General features: G+C 33.6%; 1 protein-coding gene across 2 annotated transcripts; it reads left to right on the plus strand.

Moving 5' to 3' along the window:
• Nucleotides 1–2,525: 2,525 nt before the first annotated feature.
• LOC113762223 (peptidyl-prolyl cis-trans isomerase FKBP53-like) lies at nt 2,526–8,364 on the plus strand. 2 transcript variants are annotated; one of them, XM_027305575.1, is made up of 11 exons: nt 2,526–2,583; nt 2,721–2,794; nt 3,342–3,565; nt 3,834–3,982; nt 4,341–4,704; nt 4,924–5,148; nt 6,589–6,814; nt 7,047–7,134; nt 7,220–7,261; nt 7,350–7,398; nt 8,048–8,364. In XM_027305575.1, the coding sequence occupies exons 1-11, from the start codon at nt 2,571–2,573 to the stop codon at nt 8,127–8,129; spliced, it is 1,536 nt and encodes a 511-aa protein (XP_027161376.1). In that variant the 5' UTR covers nt 2,526–2,570; the 3' UTR covers nt 8,130–8,364. The 2 variants fall into 2 exon arrangements, with proteins under 2 accessions (XP_027161376.1, XP_027161377.1); XM_027305576.1 differs by lacking the exons at nt 7,047–7,134; nt 8,048–8,364 and having other exon boundaries at nt 7,170–7,261; nt 7,350–7,403.
• The last annotated feature ends 2,847 nt before the right edge of the window (nt 8,365–11,211 follow it).

An 11,211-nucleotide genomic window follows, 5' to 3' on the forward strand; every position in this document is an offset into this window, starting at 1 on the left:
TTAGAGTACCAAAAACCGGCCAAACCTTCAACCCGCATCTTCTTTTATTCACCTCTAAATCCTTTAAGCAAAATTAAAATTAATTTATAATATGTTAAAATTATGTTTAGAACATTATTAGTTACTACTCGAGTGAAACTTGTTTTTGTTTTCGTTTTCGTTCAATGTCTAAATTGTGTGAAATGCATTCATATGCACAAGATTAGGAACGGATTGTTTAATTACATGAAAAATATTGATATGTCAAGATTATTGTGATCAGTTTATAAGGTCAAAAGATAGAAGTGTAAAATTAAAAAGTTCAAGAATACTAGATACGATTGTAAGAAACATCGAGAGAAGTTTGTGAAATTATCCCTTATTCATACAGTAGCATCGAGCGGTAGACTGGCATAACGATTCATCAGCAAAATTGGATCACAAGTTCACAAGGACTAGTAATAGAAAGATTGAATCCTTTTTCTTTTGGGATAATTGCAGAAACCTCAGGGGAGGTTTCTGACACTTGCACTGACCTCCCATCTAGGTTTAGAAATGGCATTTAGCACCACTGAACAGGAACAATTCGTTGCAGAAACCTCCCCTGAGGCTTGATGTCCCATTAAAAAATTATTTGTAGAAGTGAGATAAGAAATTTCTTCCAATTTTGCCCTGATCTTGCTTGACAATTAGTATTAACAAAGGAGGGGCATAGGCATTAAGGATCAAGCAAGTTCAGGGGGTATAAATGCAACATATTTTTCATTCCAATATCTAGTTTGGTTTAATGAGTGTTTCGGAATTAAATGCGATTAAATTTCAAATTTATCCCTGATATAACAATTCTTATAAAACAAAAGAATTACATATACGACAAATTAACATCTCCATAATTGTAACTACAATAGTTATTAACTTTTTTGATAAAATATAAGAAAATCATAAACCATAACAAAAATTAATACTAGAAAAATAAATATAGTGGTTGTATTAATAAGGAGTAAATTCCTAAAAAGAGAGAGTTTTTAAACTAATTTTCTAAAGGGTGGCGATTTTTGAGTCTCTTCCCAAAGGGGTGAAAAACGCATCAAAGGAATGCGTTCTTCAAAATAAAAATGCAACTTTCAAATACGTTATTTTAATTTTCATAAATTTGTTTAAATATAAAAATTTGGTTAAATAACGCATAACATACCAGCTCTTTATGAGAAACTGGCAGGTTTTATAGTATGTTTTATACCAGTTCTTTATGGAAAGCATACCAGCTCTTTATGAAAAAAATTGGTTAAATAGCGCCCAAAGGAAAACTAGTATGTTTTATATTTAACATAAATTAAATATGTGAAAGTTTTAAAAAAAAATTGTCCATAACATACCAACTCTTTATGGGAAACTGGCAGGTTTTATATTTAATGCGCTATTTAACCAATTTCGTTGGCCTGTGGAGCTAATTAACCAATTAGCGCATTAACTAATTAGTTAATTAGATAAACAGAAATTAGTTAATTAATTAATTAGATAATTAGTTAGTTAATTAGTTAAGCAGTTAATTAGTTAATTAATTTAACATGTAAATAGTTTGTTAGTTTCAGACAAACAACAACTTTAGTTAATTAGTTAATTAGATAAATAGAAATTAGTTAATTAGTTAATTAATTAATTAGATTATTAGTTAATTAGTTAATAGTTAATTAGATAATTAGTTAATAGTTAATTAGTTTAACTATGCAGAAATAGTTTGATTAGTTAATTAGATAAATAGAAATTAGTTAATTAGTTAATTAGTTAATTAGTTAATAGTTAATTAGTTAATTAATTTAACTATGCAGAAATAGTTTGATTAGTTTAATTTGTTTAACAAATTAAACGTTGGTTTTGATGAAAGTACTCAAACATTTCATCTGGTAAAGTCAAATACAATTGGGGGTACTCTAGTAAATTCACACACTTTTACCTTTTAAATTGGCTCCAACTTTTTCTAGGGGAGGTCAATGCTATTTCAAAATTGATAGGGGAGGTCAGTGCAAATGTCAGAAATCTCAGGGGAGGTCTGCAATTTTCCCTTTTCTTTATTAAGATAATCTATGCAATTTTGTATGTGATCCTTCGTAGATTCAGATAAAACATAAAAAGTTAAAACTTCAATTCTAATTTTCAGCTCACGCCATTGAGCAAGTTCATTTGTTAACAAAGTTTTACGACTCGAATGACACCAACCTCCTTATTGGTGAATTTTTTTAAACAATTGTTTCTTAATCCAAGAAGAAACCACATATTGATATATTACTTTGTACTGACAAATTGGCTATTTAAGGGGCAATTACTAGGGCAGGGTTAGGTTAGGGTGTGATTACTAGGACAGGATTGGGTTAGACGTTGATGGGATGAATAACAAGTAGTATGACGTTGCAGGTTCAAAATTTTTCACTTAACGAAAAAAACGGTGCCGTATCTTCAACAGGTGACACGTTGCTTTCCATGTCAGCCTCTTGGTATTTAGGGGTTATTAGGGTTTAAGAGCCAATAAAACTTCCTTCTGGACTTAACAGAGGGTCTTGGCTCTCCGCTGCAACTGCTGTTACTCAAGAAGAATGGCGTTTTGGGGTCAGTTCCTTGTCATCTGTTTTCGTTTTTTCTTATTCCTTTTTATCTGCTTTTCTTTCATTAAGCATGAGATTAACATCCAATAGGGAATTAAGCTATAAGGTGCTTTCTATTATTTTGTTTGGCTACTTGCCTAGGGATTGAGCTGAAACCAGGAAAACCTTATGTTCATCATTTCGGTGATGACCGGGGGAGACTTCACTTATCTCAGGTTTTTTTCCATTTAACTCCATCTACACTGTTCACTTAGTTATGTAATTCTCGTTTTATTTTCTTTTCTCACAATTCAATTTATTATATATAGCACTGTGTTATCTACACTGTGTTGTTCAATTTTTCATGGGACGTAATCTGTACCTGCTAACAATTTAGGGAGACAGGTTTACTTGATTTTGGATTTGGATTATGCTCTCCCGCATATGGGGTGAAATATTTGTTGTACTAGACTCCTGCTCTTAAAACCACCCTCTAAACCATTTCTAACCCTATTTGTCGTTGTAAAGTTTCGTGCTCTTTGCTTCAGCAGGAATGCATTGTTCTGAGAGATGAGGATGACTTTGCTTTGAGATTTCATACTTTATTTTCACAAAATTTTATTTTTTTTGTTAACTTGTTGGCGCTCTCTTTTGGATCAAAACTTCATTAATGGACTCAGATGGATTGCATTGCTGATGTTTGTATTCTCAATTTCCGATATGCTTTACCGTGCTGTTTTGGTGTGTGGTTATTTCATTATATTCGCTTTGCCATGGATTCAGGCTACTTTAGGCTCAGGTAAGTCATCCAAAAAGACCATAGTACAATGTAATGTTGGAGATAAGAAGCCAATTTATCTATGCTCGTTGCTTCCTGAAAAATTGGAGAATTGCGCACTGAATCTTGAGTTTGAGGAAGATGAGGAAGTTACTTTCTCGGTCATTGGACCTCATAGCATCCATCTCTCTGGTTTCTTCTTTGGTGAAACCGAAGATGATGGTGTCTTGTATCCTTTTGACATGATTGATCAATTCCACTCGGTTTTTATTCTTTTGTGGTGGGCTTAATTATGATTTAAAACACATGCAACTAGATGCTCGGTTTTCTTCTGTGCCTGCTTTTTGTATCCTTTTGACATGATTGATCCATTCCACTCGGTTAATTTTTTTTTTTTGTGGTGGGCTTAATTATGATCTAAAACATGTGCAACTAGATGCTTGGTTTTCTTCTGTGCCCGCTTTTTTTCCATGATTTTCCTTCACTATGAATTGAAGAGATCATTATGAGGGGCATGTTCTTGAGACTGAAAGTGAAACGGATGATCCTCTTGATTATGATTCTGAAGATGAAGATGAGGATGACTTCATTGATGATGATGATGATCTTGAGATGTATCCATCTTCACCTATCCGCAACAGTGGAGGTATTTCTCTTGTGTTAGTTTGGGATTTTTTTTTTTTGGCTGGAATTTGGTTTCAAAGAGTTCTGTATATTCATTAACCTGCTACTTGCAAGGAAATTAATAAACTATGAGTTGAGAAGTTATATATTAAAGAGAGCTGGGCAAGTGGTTATTTCATGAGCCTGAAAACGTAAGAAGTCACATTTAATCTTTTTGGAACTTTGTTGATGGCTCTTTTGTTAACATCTTGTATATTATATTTTTATTCCATCAATGTTCTAAAATGAAGAATGTATGAAGATCTGTATGAGTAGTATTATTCAGTAATTAACTTGTTATTTCTTCCCCTATGCCCTCTTTTCATGTCTTCTTAAAAAAGTTAAAATTGAGGAGATAGTGGATGATAAGAAGCCCACCAAGGAAGTCGCCATATCTAAGCAAACAAAGAAAAAGGGAAATCATGAAGGGGAGTCCGATAAAAAGGAAAACTCAGGCAAGGAGCTTGTTGTCAGGGGTACTTCTGTTACTCCCATATTGGAAAGTGAAGATGAGGATGGCTTCCCGATTTCTTCCCCTGGAAAAAGGAAAAAGGATGACTTGATTACCAGAGTAACTGCAAATGAAACTCAGGATGATAATGCTGGTGAGGAAGCGATACAAAAGAAAGGCAAAGATGATTTTGCCCCTAACAGAAGCTTAAAGAGAAAGGCTGATGTTGTTGGCCAAGATGATGAGCACTCAAGGTAAAGAGATTTTCACTTCAGAGAAAATACAAAAGATCCTGGAAAACTTGTGATGCATGCAATGCATAATTTTGATCTTTAATCTGCCAATTACAATGCTTATTCAGAGTTTTGCTTCATTTCAAGCTGATTGGTTCACCTGCACTTAATAATTAGTTGCTTTACAAACTAATATTTGTTTGCTCTTGTACGAATTCCTTTTTTATTCACCATGAACAGGGAAATTGGTGAATCACGTGATAATTTAGCTCAAGTCGACAATGCAGCTCCAGGAATTGATACCAAGCAAAAGAAAAAGAACAAAAAGAAAAAGATTGCTAACAAGGAGGTAATAGCACACGAAACCAATGGCAACAATGATTTCTCCAAAGAGGAGAATTCTGGTGATATGGTGCAAAAGCGAGTAGCTGACATGGGAAATGTTCTGGAGCCAAATACTGAAAGGTGAAATTTGTGATTAACTATTGCGAAATTTCATAAATTATCTGCCAAAATGAAACATCTGGTCTTTTGCACTAAAAGAGTCGCATCTTTCTGTTGCTTGTAGCACTTAATGGGGCACATAATATCTAGGGATAATTTCAGAAACCCCCCCTGAGGTTTCATGAAATATCACCTAGCTCCTTTGAGGTTTTCAAAATCTCACTTAGCACCCCTCGAATTGACATTTTGGTAACATTGTCACCCTTCTAACCAAAAGTAATATTAAAAAATTCATGTTTGAGGAGAGAGATTATTTTAGTGCCTTTAATACCCTTAGCCTATAGAAAAATGAACATTTTACAAACCAAGGAAAAAAAGTACTAAATTGGAACCATCTTAAAAGTGAGGAGATGAAAATTAATAAGATTTTATGTTACAGCCAATAGTCATTTCTATAGTAGAGAGAGACAGTAAAAGCAAATATTTTTTTAAACCATTTCTATAAATAAAACCCTCCATAGCATTGAAGGCAATTAGCATGTAAAAAGCATACATTTGAGCCAAAAAAACTCAGCAATAGATGAAATTCAACTTCAATATCATACAGAGAATATACTCAAAATTGACAGACTTTTTTATGGGTATGAAATATGAAAATTTTATTATAAAAAACTCAGAATTTGAAAAACTGCAGTTCGGAGTTTTAGTTACTTTATTTCTCTTGCGCTCTACATGAATAGGAACAAATAACTAAATAAATAAATAAAGTTGTGAAACACAAAAAAAGGGGAAAAAAAGAACCTGCAGCTATTTTTCTCCAAATGCGCTGAATATTTCATTGATTAAATCCTATATTTCATTGACATTTAGAGAAAGAAAAATAAGTTTAGAAAATTTAAATATGAGGGTATTATTGACAATTCATCACCTTTGATATTAGCATATGGCCCTACTATCACTTCAAGGGTGCTAAGTGAGATTTTGAAAAGTTCAGGGGAGCTAGGTGATATTTCATGAAACCTCAGGGGAGGTTTCTGAAATTATCCCTAATATCTATCTTTGTTTGAGGAGGTGCATGTAAATCTTTAATTACATGTTATCTATAATCTGGCATGATTAGCATGTCATGTTATGGTGAAGTAGTTATCACTTGATACTTTTCTCTCTAATTTGATGATTTTCCCAATGTGCCCCAGGGGGGTTGGGAGAACAACCATTTAGAAAAAAGACCATTACCTTTTTAGCATGCCCCAAGAAACTGATTTAGTTGTTGAGGCTAACAGGGGATCAAATACATTACCCCATAGAGGTTTTCTATGGATACATTTTATGTTCATGTGTGCTACAATTGGATCATTAATTATTTTCTCATCTGTTCATGACTTTATTTCCTTACAGTGATGATTGAATAGGACCAAGCTTTTAACTAAATTACCGTGGTACTATGGTGTTTCACTCCAGGGAGAAGGAAAAGAAAAACAAGAAGAAGAAGAAGAAGAAGAAGCAGGAGACACCGGTGAGTTCAGATCCTGGGCAAACCATTTCAGATAAGATTGGGTCTAAGATGGAGGTAGAAGAGAAGGCTGAAAATAAGTCACTTCAAGTGAGGTCCTTCCCTAATGGGTTGGTCATAGAGGAGTTGGCCATGGGTAAACCAGATGGCAAAAGAGCTACTCCTGGACGAAAGGTGAACTTTTAGCTCTTTATGAGTCATATGGGCATGGCTATAAGTGTTCTAAGTTTTAACCCCTTTCTGCCAATAAGGAGGAGATATGAGAAAAATGAAAACAAAAGCCTTAAGTGAGAGGAGTTGGTGATTTGTGTTGTGCTAAAGTACTTCCAGACAAAGCTATCATTAGTGCATGTGGTAATATTTAGTATCGCTGTTAATGAGAGTTATTTTTTTGTTCAATATACAGGTTAGCGTCCTATATATTGGAAAACTGAAGAAAAATGGCAAAATATTTGACTCTAACATTGGAAGAGCACCATTCAAATTTCGTTTAGGTATTGAATTCTTTTGCATGAACTTGTGACTGCAGTTTGGAACCTTATCAGTTCTCTCAGTTAATATACGTGTCTGTGCTAACAGGCATTGGACAAGTCATTAAAGGATGGGATATTGGTGTTAATGGTATTCAAATAAACTTTTTCCTGATTTCAATAGTTGCTTTCCAAAATTCAGAATGAAACTGACATCTTCTAACTCGTAAAATCACCAGGCATGCGCACTGGGGACAAAAGAAGGCTGACAATTCCACCAGCCATGGGGTATGCAATTGTTCATTTTTTAATGTAATACTGTTGAATTGCAGTTGAAAACTTGAAATTTCAGCCAGTTAAAATTTTCATATATAGCAGTAAAAATATCCTATAGAAAACATTTACTATGCTGCTACTCATGTTGATCAAATAAGGTGGGTGAAAATAGGTGGAAAGAATAGAAGGCAGAGGTGAAAGAACCATAATTGCTTTTGTTGATAATGAAGTAGTTGGATCTTAACCATTCCAGACGTCCACTTCTTGGGAGCAAAACTTATCTTAGCTGGTTTATAACAAATGTACCAACATTTGGAAGAAAATATTGTTCCATTCTTAGTGTTTAGCTTTTGGTAGCGATATTGGCAGTCCACATGATTTAATATGTACTGGCAATCCGCTTTTCCTTATGTTTGTGGAAATTACTAAGAGGATGGTTTGCCAGTGCCAAAAGTGAAGTGCCAAGGTTGCCACTGTGTTTATTTTGAGTTGTACGGTCTCTTCATAATTCTCATAGAACTTTAGGATGATTAAACATAATTTTCTTTTCATCTGCTTATTGCACTAGAATTTTTTAATATTCCTTTCGAGTCGGTATGTGTTCTTTACTGTTTTGAATCCATCCAAGTAATATGCTTGACAAAATTGTTCCATAATGCAGTTATGGAGCTCAAGGTGCTGGTGCAGCTATACCACCAAACTCCTGGCTGGTTTTTGATGTTGAGTTAGTTGATGTGAATTGATGGGATTTGTTTCTGGACAGTTACATTCCTTTTCTGAAGAGTGGAACATTTTCCTGCGAGAATTTTGCTTCCCAAATTTGTTACTGTTTGTACAGTAGTTGCAAGCAGCAAGCTCATTAATTAGACCCCAAATTTTGTTGGAATTTTTCGAGTGTTAATGTCATATATACCCTATGGTGTCGAAAAACAGTTGCCCAAATAGCAGAAGCATTTTCTATGAGAAAATATAATTGATATGGGATTTCCATATTATGTTTCAGATTTATCTTCATGGAGTAATTAGATTATGAGTAAATTGCGAGAATAGTCACTAAACTATTTGAAGCGGTACATTTTTTTTTTCCGGTCAAAAGGTCACTCAACTCTCTAAAACGTATCTTTTGATTCATTCATTGTTAAGTCAATCCAAAATGACGGGCGACCTAGAACATTTTTGTCCCTAAAAACTTGGAATGCAAGTCGAATGTGCATCTTAGTGGTTGGTTACGAGAAAAATTAGCTAATATGACTTAAAAGGTTCATTTTAGACAGTTGAGTGATCTTTTGGATAAGTAAAAAAAAGGTTCAATGATCAGATCATGCTATTTTAAATAGTTTAGTACCTATGATCACAATTACTCCTAAATTTATGTTTGGAATTACTTTTGAAGTTTTTAAGTAGATATAAGGGATAATTCCAGAAACCTCCCCTGAGGTTTCTGATAATTTCACTAAGCTCCCTTGAGGTTTTCAATATTACACTTACCTCCCTTGATGATAGACAATGACTATAATAACCTTCATAATTTTTCAAAATATAAGCCATTAATAAAAAAAGGGAAAAGATAACAGAAAAAAGGAAAATGAAAAAAGGAAAACAATTTTTCTTGACCAGACTTGTGATCAAATTATTTCTACCATGACCATTAAATTGTAACCTTTTATTTCTCAAATATGCTAATCAAGAAAGATGTCTCCTTCTTTCTATTACTCAAATATGCCATTGTTGTTGATGATGATAGAAGCAATCATCTCTACCAATAACCCAATTGTTCATATCGTTGAACATAAAAAAAGCTATTGGATTACGAGAAAGTATAATTTGATAGATTGTACTAAAACTACTACCCTAAACTTGCACTTTGTTGATATTTTGTCTGATTCCTCTTAATAGACATCAAACTTGTTCTCAATAAAATTGTGTCAATTTAGAGAAAAAAAATGTGGGTTGATTTAGGATGACCAATCCAAATGTTGAGAGAAGAGGTTAAAAGAATTTTGTAATTGAGGACTTGACCATTTGAGTGGGAAAAAGGTAAGGATTGTGAGTTGTATAACCAACGGTTTGGTAAGCAATATATGAAAAAAAAACCTATAGAGAGATAAAGATTGTAAATTAAGAATTACGACAATGGATTTTGACATCTAAGACAAAGAATTTGTTTAGAAGAAGAAGTTATAAGAGTTTGAAAATTCGGGTGGATATAGAAAATCATGGGGATGGAAAATATCAAGACATTAGCTAAACAATAAAATTCATAATTTTGGTATTATACAAGTGTATTCTTCACTTTTAAAAATTTTTAATGATTATTCATATTAAGGAAATTTAGATGATTGCAATTTTGGGCATTCATATAATTTTTTGGTCTTACACCATCAAGGTGAAACCCCAACCTATGTTCTAGGGGAGATATGTGTAATTTTTTAAATGTGAGGGGAGCTGTCTGAAATTACTAGAAACCTTAGAGGAGGTTTCTGAAATTATCCCTAGATATAATACCCTATTCCAAATAATAATATTGATAATTGTTAGTGTTGGGCGGGAAAAATGATAACGTCGAGTACCATTTAAACTTTAAATTCCTCAGCTAAGACATGTCTCGATATCTTCATTTCCACAAAATCTCGTGTGTGAACACGCAGAGAGAGCAACATCTTCAGGGTTCTAATCCACAGAAAGTGAGAAAAGCAAAGGTTCCATCAGAGAGGATCACATCTACCTGAAGCGAAGTATAACTCCCACGGAAATGGTTCAGAGAAGAAAGGAGACTAGACTCTACGGAAGCTTAGTAAATGTGGCGAAATACACCCAGTTGAGCATCGAGAGCTTGCTTAAACAGTTGGATTTCCTCTTCTTTTTTTTTAGTACTTTATTGGGGATACAGATTCTTTTCAAGACAAAGAAAAAAATGTTATCTTGATTTTTTAAAAGATTATGGATTAGTTTGATGTTATAACTATCATAGTTTGATAGTGATTTTATTTTGGACCATTTGTTTTTCGATTATGTTGACATATTCTTGATTTTGATATAAAAAATAACTAAAAAATTGGATGATTTTAAAAATTATCAAAAAATGTTTACTAGTTTGACATTTGATCTGATAGTTATTTATAGGGTAAAATACAGAAAACCTCCTTGTGGTTTGACTATTTGACACGCTACCTCCTCATTATTTAAAAACACCCACACTACCCCCTCGGATTTTGGACTAAAGTGAAATTTGACCGGTAACCTGTATGCTACCTGCAAATGATGTATTATTATTTTTTTAATAATTTTTATTTTATTGTCACTTTTTCTTTTAATTTTGGTACTTTGACTTAATTATCATAGGTATTCTTACAAATTTTATAATTAGTGATGCACTTTTAAAATTTTCTAAAAATTATTCATACCCTTTCACTTTTGCTCTACCATCTATCTCTACTGACCAGTCGCCACCACCGCACGCGGCTTTGTCTTCAAAGATTCTTCCAAAACAATGGCTCCAAAATCCAAATTCACCCAAATATCCAAGAAAAAATTTCATGAATTTCATAAGCTTCCATCATAAAATTCTTGAAAAAGTGGACAAATCAGATGAGCGAAAATGACATCTCCTTCAAATTGAAACACAAATCTTGGGTCTAGCTCAGCTCTCAGCTCTCACGTTTACATGCAACTCAACCACTTTTTCCCTCCCACCGCCCACCGTACTAATCCATCCATCCTGAATCACGCACCCTTTATTACTATGCTCCGTTGCCTTCAAGTCTAGCTGCACCAAAACACTGCCCAAAAATTTCCCACCCAACTTCCACCCGCAAGCTACAGAAG

This window comes from Coffea eugenioides, chromosome 2 (genome assembly GCF_003713205.1).
Source record: "Coffea eugenioides isolate CCC68of chromosome 2, Ceug_1.0, whole genome shotgun sequence".
NCBI lineage: Eukaryota > Viridiplantae > Streptophyta > Magnoliopsida > Gentianales > Rubiaceae > Coffea > Coffea eugenioides.